This window comes from Pseudorca crassidens, chromosome 1, assembly GCF_039906515.1.
Source record: "Pseudorca crassidens isolate mPseCra1 chromosome 1, mPseCra1.hap1, whole genome shotgun sequence".
Lineage (NCBI taxonomy): Eukaryota > Metazoa > Chordata > Mammalia > Artiodactyla > Delphinidae > Pseudorca > Pseudorca crassidens.
The window spans coordinates 1,197,283-1,218,194 of record NC_090296.1 but is presented as its reverse complement, the minus strand read 5'-3'; the positions used below and the strand labels follow the sequence as shown (position 1 = coordinate 1,218,194).

At 54.2% G+C, this 20,912-nt stretch overlaps 1 protein-coding gene across 1 annotated transcript; it reads left to right on the top strand.

Moving 5' to 3' along the window:
• The first annotated feature begins 975 nt into the window (after nt 1-975).
• TEX22 (testis expressed 22) lies at nt 976-20,912 on the top strand. The gene is made up of 7 exons (XM_067706651.1): nt 976-1,238; nt 1,649-1,882; nt 4,028-4,282; nt 17,438-17,705; nt 18,357-18,479; nt 19,694-19,821; nt 19,907-20,912. Exons 1-7 carry the CDS (start codon nt 1,131-1,133, stop codon nt 20,084-20,086), a joined length of 1,296 nt encoding a protein of 431 aa, XP_067562752.1. The 5' UTR covers nt 976-1,130; the 3' UTR covers nt 20,087-20,912.

Below are 20,912 nucleotides of genomic sequence, written 5' to 3'. Positions count from 1 at the left end.
GCCTTTGTCCCAGAACAGGTTCCTCATGACAAGACCGGGCCACTTGCTCCCAAAGGCCAGTTGCCTGACCCCCTACACCTGTTCCTTGACCCCTCCCGAGACCCGTCCTGTCCTCCGGTGGAGAGGAAGATAAGTCCTTGGCAGGGGCCTGAGGACTGGGCTTGGGGGTCCCTCCCCCAGGGGAGGCTAAGGGGTGCCGCCGTGCGTTCCTGCAGACCCCCCGTCCAGTTCTTTGTGCGTTGTTTGGTTTCTAGGATGTACGTGTTGCTAGGTTTTTGTGTGTTTTTTTTTAATGGAAAACAGGATTAATGTAAATAGCGTTTTTGGAAAACAGATTCTAATCTCACGTTATGTGACCACGTGGAGTATTTTAAGGTGCTGATGCGACACTAATAAACGCGGGGAGCACTCCCAGGCCCTCCCTCGCCTGCTGTGTGATTCCTCTCGAGCAGCCTCGGCCCCTCCATCCGTCCAGGCGCGAGCTCCGCCCGCCCGTCGCGGGCCGGCGCTCCGAGGCCCCCACGCGGGGCGGGGACCCAAGGGGGCCTGGGGTCAGGGCGCGGACGACCGGGGGCGTCTGCGAGGCGAGTCCCTCCGAGCGGCGCGGGGCCGGGACTCCTCGAGAGCCCGAGATGAAGCCCCGGGCCATGGACACCGGAGTGGAACCAGGTCCGCGTGGCGAGCGGAACCGCGGTCGGCCCCTGACAACCGACACCAGGACGCAGGCACGGAAACGGGCCGGAAGCGGAAACGGCAGGGCGGAGCCTGTCGAAGCGGAAGTTCGTGGGGCTCGACTCCGCCCCCTCGGGCCTTGCAGAACCGCTGTGGGCCCCACCCTTTGACCCTCCCACCACGATGGGCCTGCCCCCGTCCCCGTAGTGTGCCCCGCCCCTCCCCGCCCCCACCCAGTGTACCCCCACCCCGTCCCCGTGGTGTGCCCCTCCCCACCCCCTTCCCCACCCCTGCACCCCTTGTGTACCCCACCTCTCCCCCACCTCCGTACCCGTAGTGTATCCCGCCCCTCCCCCGCTGGCCGCCACCTCCCCTGGTTCCCTCCCTTTGACGCTCGCCGTGTGTCCCCATGACCCTTGCCCTGCCACCCCTCAGCGAACTCCTCATCCCCAGACCCCATGGAGTGGAGAGGCGCCGGCTGCCGTCTGCTGCGGCGTCTTCACGCGTGGTCGTGCGGGCGGGGGGCGCAGAGCCTGGACCTTGGGGTGTGGCCCGGGGGCGTTGAGGTGAGGGGTCGGGCGTCACAGGGGTCGGGAGGGGGGAGACGGGGAGAGCTGGGGGGGGGCCCTTCTTTCTCGTCTGGTCGTTCCGCGCCTTCAGTGCGCCCCGCAGGCAGGGTCCTGAGGAGACGTACCTGGGCCGTCTGGGGGCACATGCAAGGAGCTGGGGCCGCGGTGGGAGAGGGGGCGTCCCTGGGGGAGCCTGCAGGAGGCCGGGCAGGGCGGCGGCCCAGCTGCTCCGGCCTGGCTTGACCATGTGGAGAAGAATGGCTGTAGGAGCTGGGGACCCAGGACACCCAAGGGGGTCGACCCTGCTGGGTGTCCCTGGCTGAGGCCCACCCAGCACTGTCTGGGCAGTGGCTGGAAGATGAGCCCCGCAGATCCTGACGCGGCCTCCCTCTGCCCGAGGGGCCCAGGTAGCCGTGGGCACCTACCCCCAGAGCCCCAGAGGTGCAGGCGAGCCCCCCAAGGGGCTGGAGATGGACAGCGGGAAGCGTTTGTTTAAGGCCTTCCTGGGGAAGATGCCAGAGTCGCAGCCACAGCCGTCCCAAGAGAACGGGCAGCCCTCGGCTCCACCAAGCCCAGCGGTGGCCTGGGGCCAGCCCGGGGCCCCGAGCAGCAGTCAGCAGGTGCTGCAGACTCAGGACTGGGTAAGCTGAAGCGGGCTGTGGCCTCTGGGCCCCCGGGCTCCTCTCTGGAAACCTCGGAGACTGGCCGGGGAGGTGTGGGTGGAGAGGGGCCTCTCGAGCTGGGGTAGGGCCGAACAGCGTCTGGTAAGAAGCAGGTGCTGGGCTGGCGGCCATGCAGAGCGTCAGCGTTCTCTTCCCAGAGCCCTGGGTGGGCACCAAGGTGGGCGTGGCCCCTCCTGTCCCCCACAGCTGTGGGCTCTGCCCCTCTGCCGGCCAACCCAACCCCGGGCACCACCGAGCGGAGGGATCCCAGTCATGGGGAGCTCTGCCCCCAGAGCAGGGACGGTGTCTTGCTGACCAGGTAGGCGGGCAGTTGGCAGGAGGACCTGTCAACCAGAGTCTGGCCAAAATGTTTCTGGAGGCTTTGCTTTGAGACAGCCCCAGTCTGGAGGGGTGGGCAGTGGGTGGGCAGCTGCTCGGTCCCCGTGCAGCGGTGAGGGGACAGGACACAGCTGCTCTGGCCCCGGGGGCGCTTCACAAGCAACAGAAGCCACGCCCCCAGGAGTTCTGTATTGTTCCCTGGGCGTCAGGATCCGGGCTGTGGCAGGCCAGGCTCAGTGGAGCCCGTGGAGCTGTGTGCTTCGACCCGTCTGCGTGGGTGTTCTCGAGGTCAAAGGTTTACGTGAAAAGGTGGTGGAAAAGGAAAGTGGGCTCCAGGTGCCCTACCAGCTGTGCCCTTGCCGGAAACCAGCCGCCCCTCAGCTTCCATGAGGCCGACATCTCAGGATGGGCCAGCTAGGACATAGAACACACGAGCGTGTACCTGTCGGGGGCAAGGACTCCTCGGGAGGGGCCGGGGCATGGGGCCATCCCACCACGCACCTGCCCATGGAGGGGCCGGGTGGCTCCTGGGCAGGGGCGACCTGCCAAGTTTGCAGTTCCGGGAGGTGGGGGCCCCTGTGGGTAAGGGGGGTGTGGGCATGAGGCTGGGAGGCAGGACGTGGCACAGAGGAGAGGGGCTTCTGGGGCGGTGGGGAAGGGGAGCAGACCCCTCTCTGCAGACTCCCAGCTTTCTGACTTGGGGGCACAGAGTCCCTGCAGTGTCCCCCACACCCTGGCCGCTCCTCCGGTGTCATCCTGCTTCTTCCCTCCACTGCTGCCAGCCCTTGGGCGACGTCAGCCACTTGCCGTGGCCTTGACGGGCGCACCAGGCTGCTGTCTCTCTGTCCTGCAGGGTGTCCATCCTCTTGGTCCCCTCCTGGTGCACCCTCGGCACGGAAGGCTCTTCCCAGGGATCTCCCCACACCTGGGCCTTGTCAGGCATCGTCTTTCAGGGACAAGCCCGGCTGGCACAGGTTGGCCCTACCAGTCCCTTGGTCCCTGCCCTTTCCAGCCCGAGTCCCACGAGAGCCGCCCTCATCTGCAGTGGTCACTGCAGGGCCCCAGCGCCCCACATGGTGGGGACACGTGCTCACAGAAGGGCAGCGACCTCAGGCTGAGGCCTAGGTCTGAGAAGACCTACCCTGACAAGGGTTTGCAGACGTCCAGCCTCACACAGAAAGCTGGGCAAACCTGTGCCTTTCTGCTTCTGAGGAGTCCCACCGAAACGACTGCAGAGGGCTCTGAGGAAGGCAAGAACCCACAGGACAGAATTGGGTTGGAGGGCCGACCAACAGGAGGTGGCAACCACATTCCAGTGGGCGGCCACAGAGTGGGCAGAGCTGGAGAGTCAGCTCCCAGCTGCGTGGTTGAGGCCGCAGAAACAGGAATGCCCCAGCTGCCAGGCCCCAGTCTGCCCACATTGATACCAGCCATCAGTCCCTGCTTTATTGCCCCAGTCTGCCCACACTGATAGCAACTATCAGTCCCTGCTTTATTTTTCTTTTCTTTTCTTTTTTTTAAATTTATTTATTTTTGGCTGTGTTGGGTTTTCGTTGCTGCGTGCAGGCTTTCTCTAGTTGCGGCGAGCGGGGGCTGCTCTTCGTTGTGGTGCGTGGGCTTCTCATTGGGGTGACTTGTTGCGGAGCACAGACTCTAGGCACGTGGGCTCAGTAGCTGTGGCTCACGGGCTCTAGAGCACAGGCTCAGTAGTTGTGGCGCAGGGGCTTAGTTGCATGTGGGATCTTCCCAGACCAGGGCTCGGACCTGTGTCCCCTGCATTGGCAGGAGGATTCTGAACCACTGCGCCACCAGGGAAGCCCCAGCCCCTGCTTTAAACGCGAATTAACAGCCAAGGGCACCAGACATTCGGGGAAGATCTCTGTCATGAAGGAGAGCAAAACACCTGGAAAGAAAGGAGTCAGAAGGAGCACAGTGCCAGGCAGAGCAGAGCAGAGCTGGAGATGTGTCACCATCCGCGAGGTGACCTGCGCCATCTTGGAAACATTGGCCCACGCAGCCGAGCAAGAGGGGCGGAGAACGTGAGCAACTGCGGAGGAGGTGATGCCGGCATCACGGGAGACACGTGACTGCGCCCCGCCAGCACAGGAGAGTGGACTGGAATCCACCCACAGCAGGGGGTTTGGGAAGAGGGTGCAGACAACTGCTCGGAAATCAGTAGTCTTTATAGATGTAAACAGACTCTAGAAGGTAAATGAGTGAAAAAGGCACATTTGACAACAGGAATAAACTTAACAGGAAATAGTGCAAACCTGTTTGAGAGAAACTTTAAAACACTCCAGGGCATTACCAAGGGACTTGGCGGTGGGAAGACTCCATGTTCTTGGAGAGGAAGACTCCCCAGCACAGAGGGTTCTCCCCAGGCGCTTCACAGCTCAGTGTCATCAACGATCAAAATTGCTAAAAGCTCATCTTCCCTTGTCAATTCGGCAAACTGGTCAAACAGAAAACGAAGCAAGGATAGGTTCAGCTCTCACGTGAACTCACATCACAAAGCTTCGATTATCAAGGCGACAGTGTCCTGTCATGAGATGCATGAACCACAGTGTGGAGCCGGAAAGGTAGAAACCGACCCACACGCCTGCAGACACTCAGTGTGGGCGGAAGGTGGCGCCTCAGATCCGGGGCTGCTGGGGAGGGGAGGTGGTGTTTTTGATTGACGCTGGGACACTGTGCAGCTGCCTAGAAGAAAGGAAGTTGTAGCCATACCTCTCACAGAGTACCAGGATGAGCTCCAAATGTGTCAGCATTTTAAATGTAGAAGAATAAAACCATAAAAGTACGAGGAGAAACCCTGGGCAGATCCCTTTATAACCGTGGAGTAGGGGCAGCCTTTCTAACCAAGCCTCAAAGTCCAGAAGCCATAAAAGCAAAGAGATACATTTAACCACATGAGAGAAACAAACAAAAAAACCCCTCCATCAAGGCAAAATATACACCATGAGCAAAGTCAGAATAACTGACAAGGGCCCTTCCGCCACATGAAGGCACAGCAAGAAGAGGCTAGCCATGAACAAGGAAGCAGACCCTTACCAGATGGCGAATATTCTGGAGCCTTGATGTTGGAATCCCCACCTCCAGGACTGTATAAGCTAGGTTGTTTGTGAATTACAACCTCACAATGGAAAATGAAGCAGCCTGGTTAATGCCCAACTCCAGATACCAACTCCTCCATCACCACACTTCTGCGAGTCCTCTGCAGCCAGCCTACCCACCAGCCATATCTCCTTGGCGAAGATTTGTTGAAGTTAACATGAATGGCTCAGAACTCCATTTATCAACAAGGATAAACCTCACATAGTGCTGAAGGAAGATAGCAAGTTGCCCAAGCGTGTGTTCAATGCGATACCGTATGTAAAGTTCAAAAATATGGAGAACATAGGGTGTATAGTTAAGGGGCGCCTGCATCTAATAAGTGTACGAAAACGTGCAGAGGAGTAAGCGACGCCAAGTTTAAGACAACGGTTCCTTCCTTAGACGAGGGGAGAGGAGTGATAACCTGGGAAGGGGGATAGAAGGAACAATATTGGATCCTTGGAACTCCAAGTGTGTTCTGGCAGACCAGCATCATCATCACCATTTGGTGACTTGTTAGAAATGTAGAGCCTCAGCCATCACTCCAGACCCACTGGATCAGAACCTGCATCTTGACAAGATCCCCAGGTGGCTCACATGTACAGTAAAATTTGACAAGCACTGTTTTTGCTGGAACTATAGTATTACTGTTAACTGTCTCAAGTGTGAAACTGATGAGTATGGCTGGTGTCAAAATGCCTTAATTCTTAGGAGATGCATGTTGAAGTATTCAGGGGCAAAGTGACATTGCTGTCTGCAACTTACATTCGAAACGTTCAGAAAATAAAAGTAGTTGAGATGAAATAAAGGTGGCAAGATGCTAACAACTGGTAAATTGAGATGAGGGGTGTACAAATGTTTATTGCACTATTTTCATCTTTTATGTAGATTATACATTTTCACTATTTCAAATGTAGTATATGTTTAATGGAATTTCTTTGAATTTAAAAATCTACTTGGGGGAAAATTGACATCTTGACAATATCGAATTTCCTCATCTATGAACATGGTATGTCACTCCACATGTTCAGGTTTTCTTCTGTGTTCTTCAGCAATGTTGAACAGTTTTCTTCATATAGATTTTATTCATTTATTTTAAATTTACACTTACTCCTAGATATTTGACCGCTTTATTGTCACAACTGTGAATGGATTTTTCTGTTATATTTCTATCTGTTGCCAGTATATAGAAAGCTACTTATTTCAGAATATTTATTTTCTAATTTGTTATTATACTACACTCTTATTTTTCTAATAATTTACCAGCTCATTTTCTTTTTTTTTTAAAAAAAACAAGTTAACCTTTTTTTTTAATATTTATTTTATTTATTTTTGGCTGTGTTGGGTCTCTTAGCTGTGGCATGCGGGATCTTCCGTTGTGGTGCACAGGCTCTTTGTTGAGGCACACAGGCTTCTCTCTGGTTGTGGCGTGCAGGCTCCAAGGCACGTGGGCTCTGTGGTTGTGGTGTGCGGGTTCCAGAGCACGTGGGCACTGTGATTTGAGGCACGCAGGCTCTCTAGTCGTGGCGCGGGCTTAGTTGCCCCACAACATGTGGGATCTTAGTTCCCTGACCAGGGATTGAACCCGTGTCTCTTGCATTGTAAGGTGGATTCTTTACCACTGGACCATCAGGGAAGTCCTCTCCCAGTTCATTTTCTTGAAATTTTTAGGAAGACAATGATAACATCTGAAAATAGTGAAAAGTTTGTCTCTTCTAATATTTTGAGAATTGTTTTTAGTTGGCCTATTAAATTGATTTCCTGCGTGATTTGAATAGCAGTGATGGTGAGTCTCGTTGTCTTCCTGACTTTAATGGAATGGCTGCTAGTGTCTCACTGTTAATCTAATCTAATGTTGCTTTTAGTTTCTCTTATATTCTTTTTGTTGTAATACGCTAATAACTTTTATTGAATTAGAAATGCTTGTTAAATTATATTAAGTCCCTTTTTGACATCTTCGGAAATGACTTCATTGTTTTTTCTCTTATAATTTATGAATATAATAAACTTTTTGTAATAAACTATATTTGCATTTCGGAAATAAAAAATAATAATAATTGACAAGGTTGCCAAGACTGTTCAACGGCAGAAGGCGTTTTTTTTGTTTTTTGGGTTTTTTTTTTTTGCCCACGCCACGGGGCTTGTGGGACCTTAGTTCCCTGACCAGGGATCGAACCCAGGCCCTTGGCAGCGAGAGCACAGGGTCCTACCCACTAGGCCGCCAGGGAATTTCTTGTCTTTTCAACAAATGGTGCTGGGAATACTGGATATCTACAAGCAAAAGAATGAAGTTTGACTCTTACCTAATGCCACGTGAAAAAATTAACTCAGAATGGATCAAAGACATAGACATAAGAACTAAACCTATAAAACTCCTAAAAGAAAACAGGGGGAAACATCCTGACGCTGGATTTGGCAATGATGTCTTGGATATGACACCAATGGCACAGGCGACAAAAGTAAAAATAGATGAATTGGGCTTCATCAAAATTAAAAACTTTTGATCATCAAAGGACACTGCCAACAGAGGGAAAAGTCAGCACGCGGCATGGGAGAAAGCATAATCGACTCCTGAACAGCTTGAGGGTTAGGGGCGCCGACCCCCTGCCCAGCAGTCAAAAATCTGAGTAAAACTTTATAGTTGGCCCTCTGTATTTGAAGTTCCACATCCTAACCCTAACCACTGCCAGTCCGCGGCCTGCTAGGAACTGGGCCGCACAGCAGGAAGTGAGCAGTGGGTGAGCGAGCGAAGCTTCATCCGCCCCATCACTGGCACTACTACCTGAACCATCCCCCTCCCCACCCCGAGGGCAAAATTGTCTTCCACGAAGCCGGTCCCTGGTGCCAAAAAGGTTGGGGACCGCTGCTCTAGTGCACATTTATTGAAAAAGACCCATGTGTGAGCAGACCCATGCGGTTCAAAGCCATGTTGTTCAAGAGTCAACTGCATTTGCAAATCCATGTCTGCTAAGGGATTAATATCCTTAATATATAGAGAACTCAAAACCAAGAACTCGATTCAAAACTGGCCAAAGGACTTGAATAGACGCTTCTCCAAAGATCCATGAAGGGTCAGCAGGTGCGCGAAAAGATGCTCAACTACATTAGTTCTAGGGCAGTGCAAGTCAAGACCGCAGTGAGATAGCCCTTCACGCCTATTAGGATGTGGCTGTAATGATAATTTAAAAAAAAGAACAAGTGCTGGTGAGGGTGTGGAGAAGTCGGACCTCTAGCGCGCTGCCGGGTGGGATGTAAATGGCACAGTCACCACGGGAAACAGTATGGAGGCTCCTCAAAAAATTAAGCATAGAATCATCATATGATCCAGCAATTCCAGTTCTGAGTAAATATCTCAAAGAATCCAAGGCAGAGACACAAACAGGTACTTGTAGACCCATGTTCACAGTAGCGCTATTCACAATAGCCAAAAGGTAGGAGCAAACCAAGTGTTCATTGCCGGCTGAGTGTGGTGAAAACATACAATGGGAGGATAACTCAGCCCTAAAAGGGAAAGGCCTTCTGACACATGACACAACATGGATGGACCTTGAGGACATGACCTGAGTGAAATAAGCCAGACACAGAAGGACAGACACTACATGGTCCACTCATGAGGTCCCTAGAGGGGTCAGATTTAGAGACAAAGTAGAAGTGGGTGCCAGGGCTGGAGGAGGGGTGGGAGTGAGTTTAATGCGGACGGAGCCTCAGTTTGGGGAAATGGAAAGTTCTGGAGATGATGTTGGTGATGGGCGCACAACAATGGGAATGTGTTTATGCGAGTGAGCTGTACACTTAAAAATGGTCGAAATGGTAAATGTCATGTGATGTGCGTTTTATCCCAGTAAAGAAACTATGTAAAAAGGGACAAAAAGAAGGAACAAGAGGTCCCTGATGGGACAGGGCGAAGCAAAACAAATTCCAGGTCCCGGAAGTGGAGCTTCCTGTAGTGAGTAGGGTCTGGCCTGGCCCCGGAGGAAGGGCTGGTGAGCACGGCTGGTCCTGGGTTAACCGAGGACACAGCCCTGAGAGGCTTAGATGAATCGCAGGTGAGCGCGGAAGTAGGGCTAGAGGCCCGGAGGGGCACTTCAGAACAAGTTCCAGAAGGACGGGGAGAGGCTGAGCAAGGCCACGCTGGGCCTGGTGCTCCAACTGCTGGCCCTGCAGGGCTCGGGCCAGTCTGGGCTGGACACCCTAGACAGCCGGGAACAGCAGGTTGCACTGGAAACAGCGTGCACGCCAGTCACCTTCCTGAGGAAGCCCTAGGCCCATCCCTGTCCCAACACCCACACCGGACAGAGCGCCAGTGTGAGGCCCAGAGGGGCACCTTACACACACATGCACACACACACACCACAGACATCACGCACCACATACACACACCACACGCGCGCCTGCAAGAGAGGCAGATGGTCCCCAGAATGTACAGTCCCTTCACAGAAAGGGAGTCCCCACTGGCTAGAAAGAAAACTAAAAGGTATTTGATGTCAGGGAAATAAATGAGGTTCAACTGACAAAAACATGAGAGGCCAGAGTTCTGGCCAAGATGCGGGGCGCAGAGCCAGCACCCCTGCTGGTGGGAGCTCTGGGGCGGCCCCAGGCAGCGCCTGGAGAAGGCGAGACACCAGCTGCCCCGCAGGAGCCCACGTGTCCAGCCTGCTGTCCCCACAGTGGGGGTGGTGAGGTAATGGGGGCTGTTGGTTCAGGTGAGGGCAGCACAGCAGTGACAGCTGATGGACTAGCCCCTGCAAGTCCACGGGGAAATGTCTCAAAAGCAGGTTAAGGGAGAAGCACGCGGAAGAGCACTCCGCACCCCGTGGCCCCGGTTACCTGCGTCAGAGACCAGCCTGGTGCCTCGCGTGGTTTGTGGCCACATCTGCTGGTGGCAGGACCGGAAAGCGGGGAGCAAACCCGGGCTCCCAGCTCACCTCCCTCACTGGGGGTGGAGAGAGGAGCCTTGCACGAGACCATATCAATATGTTTTATTTCTTGGGGGAAAAGATCGGAAGCAAGTACGGCATTGTTCATTTTGGGTAGTGGATTCCTGGGTTTTTTCATGTATCTTCCTTTGCGTTTTTCTCACGTGGTTACCATTAGTTTTAAACTAAACTGTGCTTAAGGCCGGGCTAAGGTGGGACAGCCCTTCCACGGAGGGGGCCTCGTGTGCAGGCCCGGGGGCTGGCTGCAGGGACTCCTCCGTGGTGGGCACAGCCCTCCCCTCACCTGGGGTGACCCAGGAGTGCCCCAAACACAGCTGAGGCCAGTGGGACCCGAGCCCCCAGGGCCAGCGCCCACAGGCGGCGGGAGGCCTTCACTGTGGGGTCTCGCCACGTGAGGAGCAAAGCAAGGACCCTGAACTGGGACGATTGGAATCCGTGTTACAAATTGATTTTCAAAAACCTGAAGAGACTGATAACAAAGGAAACTCTAAAGTGGGCCTGGATCTGCCCTAAGGAAGGATTTGTGGGTAGGCATCCCCAAGCAACTAAGAAACGAGTCCTCCCCGTCGACGAGGTTCACGCTGCCCAGGGCATCCCCCTGACACCAGTGCTGCGTGGGGAGGAGGGAAAGAGAAACGGAACGGAGGGGTGCGCCATCTAACTGAAGCACAGGTCGAAAAGTCCTGAACGTGCAGGAGGTTAATCGAACCAAGCAGCAAACTGCACGAGCACGAAGGGTCACCCCGTCCAGGACAGCAGGGCCTCTGCTCCTCACAGCTCTGTCCCCAGCGCCAGGAAGGTGCACGGCACGTTGCAGGTGCTCGATGAACATACATTGAGGGGACGTCCCTGGTGGCGCAGTGGTTAAGAATCCGCCTGCCGACGCAGGGGACACGGGCTCGAGCCCTGGTCCGGGAAGATCCCACACGCCGCGGAGCAACTAAGCCCGCGAGCCACAACTACTGAGTCCTCGTGCCACAACTACTGAAGCCCGCGCACCTAGAGCCCGTGCTCCGCATCAAGAGAAGCCACCGCAATGAGAAGCCCGCGCACCGCAACGAAGACCCGAGGCAGCCAAAAATAAATAAATAAGAAAATTAAAAAAATAAAAACCAAAACCTGTTGATTCTTAACAAGGTGGGAAGACATGGACACTTCTGTAACGTGGCGAAGGGGAGCATTAAGAGCGCACAGTGGATGTGTTTCCTGAAGCGTCAAGCGGCGGGCAGGGCATCGCCATGACGATGAGACAGCGTGTGGAGCCTGCTCAGAGTCAGGAGAATGAAATGAGCCATGCATACCTGGAGCAGTCACCGTGTGTGGCCAGCATACTGTCTACCTAGAAAATCCACGCAGGACAATTAAAAGACCACTAATGGAAGAGGAAGGTTGGATATATGATCACCACTCAAAACTTAATAGTTTCCAATGCACTAAAAATAACCAGGAAATGTAGTAGCAAAAAGGATCCATTCACTTTAGCGACAGAAACTACGATGTCCTAGAAATAACTGTGTCTCGTTTGATGCCTATGTGAAGAACACTATAAAATGTGACAAATGGCAGAGAATTCCTAAGGGGAAAGTTGTATCATATTATTGGGTGGGAAGATTTAGTGTTTTAAACCTGCCAGATTTTCCCAAAATGAATAATTCACGGCAATCCTAATTAGAAAAAAAAATGTTTTTCATGAATCTTGAAAATGTTATCTTAAAGGTACACAGCGTTTCTGGCAGCGCATCAGTTCTCTGTTAGTGCGCAACAGAGGTCTCCAGATTTCAGCAGCTCAGAACAATAATAAATATTTTTGTCCCAGTTTCTATAGGTCAGGAGTTTGGGAGCCGCTTAGCTGTGTGGCTCAGGCTCGGGGTCTCTCGTGAGGTTATTCCAAGATGCCAGTCAGAGCTGCAGTCATCCGGAAGCTTGAAGAAGGCTGGAGATCGTGGTCCCCTCGAGTGGCTGGCGAGTCAGTGTTCTAGACCCCCGGCGCTGGTTAAGAAGCCGGTGGAGATGGTTGTCAACCTCAGGCTCAGGTGGGCTTGGCGGGTTTTGATTACACCACAAGACTAGGAAGAGAACTGCCTCTGAACAAGTGGAGGGGAAGTGGGCTAGAAACAGCACCTGATCGAGCCAGAAGAGGAAGACAGAGAAAGACCCGAAAATAGGCAAGACCAACAAAGCAGGAGACGCGGCAGAAGGGGAATTAGCACTGTCGGTTAACTCGGGTTAAAGGCAGCTGTTGTCAGAGTGGGTTGCAAACCACACAGCCCCTCGACACGCACGTGGAAGGGTGCGGAGAGAAGGGTGGAATATTCCCACAAGTGGGAGGAGGCATACTGTCAACAGCCTGGCATTAGTTCAGCGGTGCTCAGCTGCCAGACGCTGCCAGCGTCCCGTGGGCTCTGGGGTCAGGGCCGGTGGACGCCCCTCCACACACAGCAAGGCGGCCTGGTGGGTGCTCTCCAGGGAATGGAGCAGCAGGCGGGGTACCCCTGCAGTGAGGGCAAAAGAAGACAGTGTATTACTGCAGAGTGACAACATAATTTGAAAAACTAGAGAGTTTTTCATTTTTTACTTGCCAAAGAAGCCATGCAAGAGTTTTTTGTTTGTTTAAATATTTATTTATTTAGGCTGTGCCGGGTCTTAGTTGTGGCACTCGGGATCTTCGTTGCGGCACGCGGGATCATTAGTTGCGGCATGTGGGATCTAGTTCCCTGACCAGGGATTGACCCCAGGCCCCCTGCACTGGGAGCGTGGAGTCTTAGCCAGTGGACCGCCAGGGAAGTCCCCAGGCAAGAGTTTTAAAAAAGAAGAGCAGGGCCTCCCTTGCCTGCTCTGAGCAGTGCATGTTGTGTGGCACTGGGGCAGAAGTTGGCAAGGAGACTTATGACCTGCACAAACAGTCCAGAAATGGACCCTGGTTTAAATCTGGGAATTTAATTTCCGAGGTTCTGCAGAGCAGTGGGAAACGGACTTCAATGAATGGTATTGGGGTGATTGGCTATCCATTTAGAAGATCGTTAAGTAGATCCCCACCACTCATCACACACACACACACACACACACACACACACACACACACACACACGCTAACCATTAAAACCAAACCACAGAAGCACAGGGAGAATGTAGCAGTGTTTAGAATCCGAGTGGGAAATGCCCATTTTAGGCCAAATCCATAAAGGAAAATCCTGACAAATCGACTGCCGTTTTTAAAGGCTAGTACAATCAAAGACACAAGAGTGTTACAGGACACTCTGGAAGAAAACACTTCTAATATTTAGAACATACAAATGTTTACCAACCGGAATCTGTGAAGAGATGCTTAATAGCAAAGAGAAAACAGTTTTTAAAACTGAGCAGAAAAGTGTGTTAAGTCTATGGACTTATAGTTCATAAAGGAGAAACGAAATGGGTGCTAAACGTGAAAAGATTGGCAAAAATGACAAAGATAGACCCGGGCTGTTTGGCGGGGCTAACGGCGGACTCAGAGGGCTCGCGCCAGGGAGTGCTCCCTGGGGCTTCCACTCCAGTGTCCTCATCCTCACGGTGAGACACAGCGCACCCCGCCTCCGCAGGAGACCCTCCAACACTAGCAGATGGCGAAAATGAGGTCCAAAGAATGGAGTGATTTGCAAAGGAATTGAGTCAATGCTGTATGTGGAAGTCAACAAAAACTGATCAGCGTAGTGCGATATTTGAAGACGCAGTGATATTCGGAAATTTCTGGCAAGGTTTCCGAAGCACTTCTTTTTCCATCCAAGATAAAGCCTCTTAGCCAGGCCAAAACATTAAACTTTGCTTTATGCAAAATCATTTGCTGGAGAGAAGGCAACACAGGGAAATTGATTACATTTTGTGTAAAATAATTACCTTAATGTAGCATCTCCCGTATGCAGTGTTCACTTGGAAACAGAAATGGCTGTCAGAATGGCTCTGCCTCAGTTTGTTAGCGTCAACTTGACCCAACTTAGTATTTGCCACATGCAGAAACCAGTGTCCAACAAAGGCTCTGGCATCTGTCTGGGGCACTGGGCTTGCATCTCAGCCCACCTCTGCTTTGCTTCACTGAACAGATCTAGGTGGCTGGGTCATGACTGAGTTCTGCTTTAGATCAATGACATTTCTGGACCCAGAGAAAGCGTGAATTAATTAAAGTTTCTAAGCAGCTAGTATGGGCTAGGTGTTCTGCTAGGTGACTGGGTTAAAATATACCTCTGTTCCCAGGAAGTCCTCAGCCTGGTTAGGGAGGCAGGCACAGTTACAATTAAGGCAGTGAGTGCTACAGTACACGCATACGAAGGGGATGGGGTAGTGGGGCTATCTGGTAGAGCCTAGCAGCAGAGTGGAGAGCAAAGACGTGCTTCCAGAGTCTTAAAGGATGAGTAGAAGTTAGCCTGATGAGGGCCCAAGAGGGGGACGACATGGCAAGTGGGCAAAGAACTCCAGGGAGAGGCCAGTGAATGGTTTTGAACAAGGAAGTGATTGGCGCTCCAGGAAGATTGTTTCTGTTTTCGATATCTGTAACTCTGTTTCTGTCTTGTAAATAAGTTCATTTATATGGTTAGCAAAGGGGAAACGTGTTGGGGGGAGGGATAAGTCAGGAGCTTGGGGTGAACATACACACACTACTATATACAAGGTAGATAACAATCAAGGACCTGCTGTAGAGCACAGGGAACTCTACTCAATATCCTGTGATAACCTATATGAAAAAGAATGGAATGAATATATGTATAACTGACTCACTTTGCTGTGCACCTGAAACTAACAAAACATTGTAAATCAAGTATGCTCTAATAAAACTAAAATTAAAAAAGGAAAAAACATGACAAAGACAGATCTGTGTGGAGTTGGGGAGGACACAAGGGAAGCAGTAGCTGTTTTACTGGTTTTGCAAAGAACCAGTTTGTGATCATTGCCCACTGTTTTTCCACTTTAATTTATTCACCAGCCTTTCCCGATTCTGTCTTTAAACTCTCCGTGAACTGCTTTTGTTGCTGTTTTCCTAGCTTCCTGAGTTGTTTGCTTTGTCCCTCCAGTTCCAGGGCTGTTTTCTAAGCTTCCAGCGTTTGAAGCTATCGCATGTCTTCAGAGGGCAGCTTTGGCCACCCTCCTGGCTGGGGGGAGTCCTCCCTGGCCCCTCCCGGGGACTGGGTTTCCTTTCCACTCCCCCATCTGTGCCCACAGGAGCACCTTGTTCTGGTTTCCAGTCGGGCCCACGGGGGAGTCTGTTCTGCCCGTGGCCTGGAGCCCAGCCAGTGTGCACGATGGTTCCTCTTGCTGGTGAGAATGTGGGTCCCCTGTGCGTGCTCTCTGTTAGGTCGCTCTACTTAATTGCTTCAATCTGTTTGTAAAATTTTGTGTCCGTTTTATTACCACTTGCGGGCACATAATTGAGAACAGCAGCCCTGCCTGGCCCTGCGGGTCATGGCCCAGCTGCCCGCATCTGCCGGCGCCCCCCACAGGGACTGCGGGCCGCACCTGCCCTGAAGACACCTTCCCCTCCCCGGACCCGGAGTCGGCTCATCCTTTTACCTCAATCTGCTGCGAATGTCTGCTCCCCCGTGACCCCCTGGAAGCCTGCCGACAGCTGAACGTGGGGAAGTTTCCCTCAAAGTGACGAGGTTACCCTTCTCCCACCGCTTCTCTTTTTCCCTGGAGGTAATAATCGCGCCCTCCTGCCCCTTCTTCTTCGTTTTCTGTGCACTGATTATCGATTCTTTCCCAAACTTTCCAGAGAAACTGTGACACTCGGCTCACAAACGACCCGACCCCTCAGGTCTGGGGGTTCCACCGCCCCTGCCTCTGTGCCACCCTGTACCTGCCTCATCCAGGGACGCTCCCTGCCGCTCCTGGTTGGGACCCCAGTTCCTGGGCCCTGGGCGTCCCTCCTGCCAGCTCCCCCCTTGTCTGCTGGAGCCCCCCATCTCGCAGCTCCTCAGAAGGCAGCTCCTCTGAAGACACTCAATTTCCTGAGACTTTAAAGTTTGAACATATCTTTATTCTACCTGCATACTTGAGTGATACGTTGGTTGGGTGAAAATTCTCGGTGGCAAATAATTTTCTTTCAGGATTTTAGGCCGTTGTTGCATTGCTTCCACCTTGCAGTGGGGCTGCTTGGTGCCCTGGACCCTGCGGAGTTCTCCTCCTTTGCACGTGCCCTGCTTTTTAGTCTCTGGAAGTCAGGCTGTTTCTCCTCCTGCCCTGGTTCTGAAATATCACCACACTGTCCTCTGGTGCCAGTCTGTTCCCTTTCTCGGTCCTGTGTGAGCCCCTTCAATCTGGAGCCTTGCTCCCTCCGTGGCGTGTGTGCGCGTGTGTGTGTTCATCTTCTCTGCTCTGTCTCTTTCTGGAAACTCTGTTAGTTGGATGTGGGCCCGTGCGATTGACTCTCTTTCTGGAAACTCTGTTAGTTGGATGTGGCCCTGTGTGACTGACTCTCTTTCTGGAAACTCTGTTAGTTGGATGTGGCCCTGTGTGCCTGACTCTCTTTCTGGAAACTCTGTTAGTTGGATGTGGGCCCGTGTGATTGACTCTCTTTCTGGAAACTCTGTTAGTTGGATGTGGGCGCGTGTGATTGACTCTCTTTCTGGAAACTCTGTTAGTTGGATGTGGGCCCGTGTGATTGACTCTCTTTCTGGAAACTCTGTTAGTTGGATGTGGGCCCGTGTGACTGACTCTCTTTCTGGAAACTCTGTTAGTTGGATGTGGGCCCGTGTGATTGACTCTCTTTCTGGAAACTCTGTTAGTTGGATGTTGGGCCCTGTGTGATTGACTCTCTTTCTGGAAACTCTGTTAGTTGGACGTGGGCCCGTGCGATTGACTCTCCCATTTTCTCATACTTTGTTACCTTGCCTTTTTGGGCTTTGCTGCCCGTCCTTCTATTATCAGCATTTGCTGTAATGATGCCCCGTGACAACTCCAAAATTTCCATGATTCACAACAGCAAACTTTTGTTTTTCTGTTCGCAGGTTGTGTGTCTTCCATGCCGCTTACCCTCAGAGGTCTTCCCAGGGAAGCCTGTGCTCGGGCGGACACAGAATGTCAGGAGGCCCACTCAGACTACACTGGGAATGCTGTCAGCACCCTGTGGACCCGCCCAGCAGCAGTGAGGCAGGAAAATATAGTCTAGTGGGAACCAGCGTGACGCCACACGTTAAAGGGGAGGCGTAGGATTCGATTACAGGAAGGGAGTGACCAACTAGGGTCAACAGCCCACCCCAGCACCTGCTATAGAAGTTTAAATTCTGACGTCGCATTTTTAACTCGAAAGAGCTCATCCCCGTTCTCTGAACAGCCCTTCTTCACGTCATCCTCTTCTTGTTTCATAGGTACATTGGATCCAGGAGAACAACAGTTACAGGGGGAGGTGGCCGGCTTCCTTCTGCTCCCTGTAACAGCCCCCTGTCCTCTGAGTTCCCTCTGCCCAGGTTGGTGGTTTGGCCTCTGTGTTTCACACTGGAGACGTTCTCAGGTTGGGGGCGGGGCTGCTCTTGGTCTACACTGAAGAGTGGGGCGTGCAGGGCTGGCTGAAGGCTCCGTGTGCCAGGGGCCACCTCACCAGCGGTCACGCTCTTTGTGGGGTGATCGGGCAGGTTTGGGCTGCTCCGCATTGGGCACCCCCCTCTCTTGGTGTCTGTAGGCCTCTTCTCTGGGACTGGCCTTTCTCCCCAGAAAGGACCCCTCCCCTCTCCTGCGCAGAAGGGGAGCTTAGCCAGGCTGCCACCGTTCTTCGTGCAGAGTGGGAGGAGGGGCTGGGGGCTTCACTTTCTTTGTCTTAAACAAGAGAAATGTATTGTCTCGCAGTCTGGAGGCAAGAAGTTCAAAATCAAAGTGTCAGCAGGGCTGGTTCCCTCTGAGGGCTGCGAGGGAAGGGTCTTTTCCAGGCCTCCCTCCTTGACTTGCAGACAGCCGTCTTCTCACATCATCCTCCTTCTGTGCATGTTTCTGGGTCCAAGTATCCACTTTTTTTTGGGGGGGGGCATCCTAACCATTTTGAAGTGTACGGTTCAGTAGTGTTAAGTATATTTGCATTGTTGTGAAACCCATCTCCAGAACTTTTCCATCTTGCAAACCTGAAGCAGCACCTCGCCCTCGCCCAGCCCTGGCAGCCAGCATTCCATGTTCTGACTCTACGGATCTGATGACCCTAGGTAACTCGTACGAGTGGGCTAAAACAGCGGTCCCCAACCTTTTTGGTGCAGGTACCGGTTTCATGGAAGACAATTTCTCCACCGACGGGGGGGGGGGGGGGGGGGGGGGGCGGGGGGGGCGGGGTTCAGGCAGTAATGAGAGCGATGGGGAGGGGCTCGCTCGCCTCCTGCTGTGCAGCCTGTGGCAGGGGTGGGGGAGCTGGGGCTCCCTGGACTAAACAATATTTGTGTTTTCTGTGACTGGCTCGTTTCACTACACATATCGCAGCCTGTGCCAGAATGTCCTTCCTTTTTAAGGCTGGATAATATTCCATTGTGTGGATGGACCACATTAGGCTCATTCATTCATCCGTTGATGGACGTTTGGGTTGCAGCCACTTTTTGGCTACGGTGAATAACGCTGCTATGAGCATGAGTACAGAAATAGCTCTCTGAGACTTGCTTTCGATTCCTTTGGATGTATACCCAGAAGTGGGATTGTTGGATCATATGGTAGCTCTGTTTTTAATTTTTTGAGGAATGGAGGCTGAGTTTGTCTTAATCCTCTATTTTTAGCATGGCACCCTTCCCTGCCCCCGTGGCACTCCAGAGGGTGACCTCCTGGCTTCCCCCAGGGAGGCAATGGGATGGCTCCCTGGCTGGGCAGAGCAGGAGAGGCTCTGAGGGTCTTTCACGGACAGCCCGCCTGGGAAGTTCTCCCTGGGGGGAGGGTTCCTGCAGGGGTGCAGCGCACTTCTGGTCTTTCCCAGTTAGTAACCGCTTTCCAGCCTCTGCCGACAGCCCTCTAACACCCGTGCCTCACTGCCTGTTCCTGTGTCCCTGTGGACACCTGAGCGATATTTTCCACCCTACGCCTCTTTATGGTCATTTTAGAGGGGTCTGGGGAGGAGGCTGACCTTTGGGTCCGCCTTTCTTGAGGGGGCCGCAGTCTGGCTGCCTGTTCTGGGGCCTCCCCAGAGTGTGGGCTAGCTCTGCCCGGCCAGGACCGGGCAGCAGCCGGAGGGCCACGACCTCCGCGGTAATGGCCCCCAGCATCCAGGGGGCTGACCCGTGCATGGGAAGGCAGGGCAGGTGCCGGCCGGGGTGCCCAGGGGCCGAGCCGCCGGGCACGGCCACGGAAGGCCCCAGGACCAGAGGCTGAGGACCTGCCCGCCCGCCGGCACTGGGGAGGCTGAGCACACAGCACTTTGGAAGCGTCCCCCTCCGCGAGGCGGGTGCGGGACCCCCAGGTGCGGCCGGCGCGGACCCCTGCCCTGTCCCCGCAGGTGTGCGAGACGCAGGGGAGCAGGCCCCCAGCCGCCGCTGGAACGTCAGCATAGACGAGCGCTGGAGGCTGGCCGTGCTGGGTGGCGGCGAGAGGCCGGGCCTCGCCGGGGCGACCCTCTCCTACAGGGTGCGCAGGGCGGGGTGCGCCGAGCGTTCTGTCCTGCCCCGCCCCGCCCTGCTCGCCCTGCCCCCTGACCCCGCCGTCCACGCAGGACCTCGCGCAGATCGTGGCCCAGGTGGTGTCCCAGGACGAGGACAAGGGCGTGCTCTTACCCCATCCACCGAGGTCCGCCGAGTCCAGCAGCGCCTTCCAAGCCTTCCTGGTCCTGAGCGCGCCTTTCTGGCACAACGTGACTCTGGAGGCCCAGGCCTCGAGGTCGCCGCCCTCCTAATAGACGACTCAGCCCCGCGTGTCTGTCTTCGGTGCCTTTCCTGTGGGTCCTGGGGAGGCGGCCTGCCAGGTCTGGGGCGCACGGCTCCTGCGCCCTCCCCAGTGCCCACCAGACAGTCATGACCAGCCCAGGGATGAGAAAACAGGCCTGGGAGGACGTCTGGCTGCCCTCTCCTCAGAACACTCACCCCTGAGGCCTTGGAGACCACCTCCGGTTGGGGTGACTTGCCCCAGCCCAATCTCCAAGAGGCCACCTGGCGGGGCCTGAGGGACAGAGCAGAGTGGCCCTCCAAGATGGCCCTCTGGGCTGCCAGGAGAGGCTGCCCACTCCCCCCAGGGGCCATCATCCTGGAGACAGGCCACTGTGGGTGGCCTGGGAGGGGTGTGAGGCCTTGGCAGTCCCCCCTTCGGGGCCTGGTTCATGGACAGCCCCTTAGCTGGCCTGGGTGGAAGGGGTCTGGGCTGGGGAGCCTAGCCCCTTGGGGAGCTGGGTGCCTGCCTGCAGGGGGCAGTGAGGTGGGACCAGCGATCTTCCGGGAGCGAGGAGGTTCTGGTCATGAACTGCTTGGTACTGGTGCCCGCCCAGGCCAGGAGCACTGCCTCTCCAGGAGGCCCCCAGGGGCACGTGTAACTCGGGGGTGATGCCGTGATGGGGAGAAGCCCAGAGCCTGCGGGAGCCAAGGAGGTTCCCAACACAGAGGGAGGCTTCCTGGAGGAGGTGATGCCACCCGTCTCCGCACAGGGAGCTTGTAGCGGAACAGGGCCTGAGAAGGCAGGGTGGGGCAGCTGCGAGGAGCTGGCCCTGGCCTGCCACGGTGTCTGCCTGT

Coding starts and splice junctions, on each gene's coding strand:
- TEX22 (XM_067706651.1), top strand. CDS start 1,131: ATGGAGTGGAGAGGCGCCGGCTGCCGTCTGCTGCGGCGTCTTCACGCG. Junction 17,706..18,356: donor TCTGAGTTCCCTCTGCCCAG/GTTGGTGGTTTG, acceptor GCAAACCTGAAG/CAGCACCTCGCCCTCGCCCA. Junction 19,822..19,906: donor GGGCGACCCTCTCCTACAGG/GTGCGCAGGGCG, acceptor CCGTCCACGCAG/GACCTCGCGCAGATCGTGGC.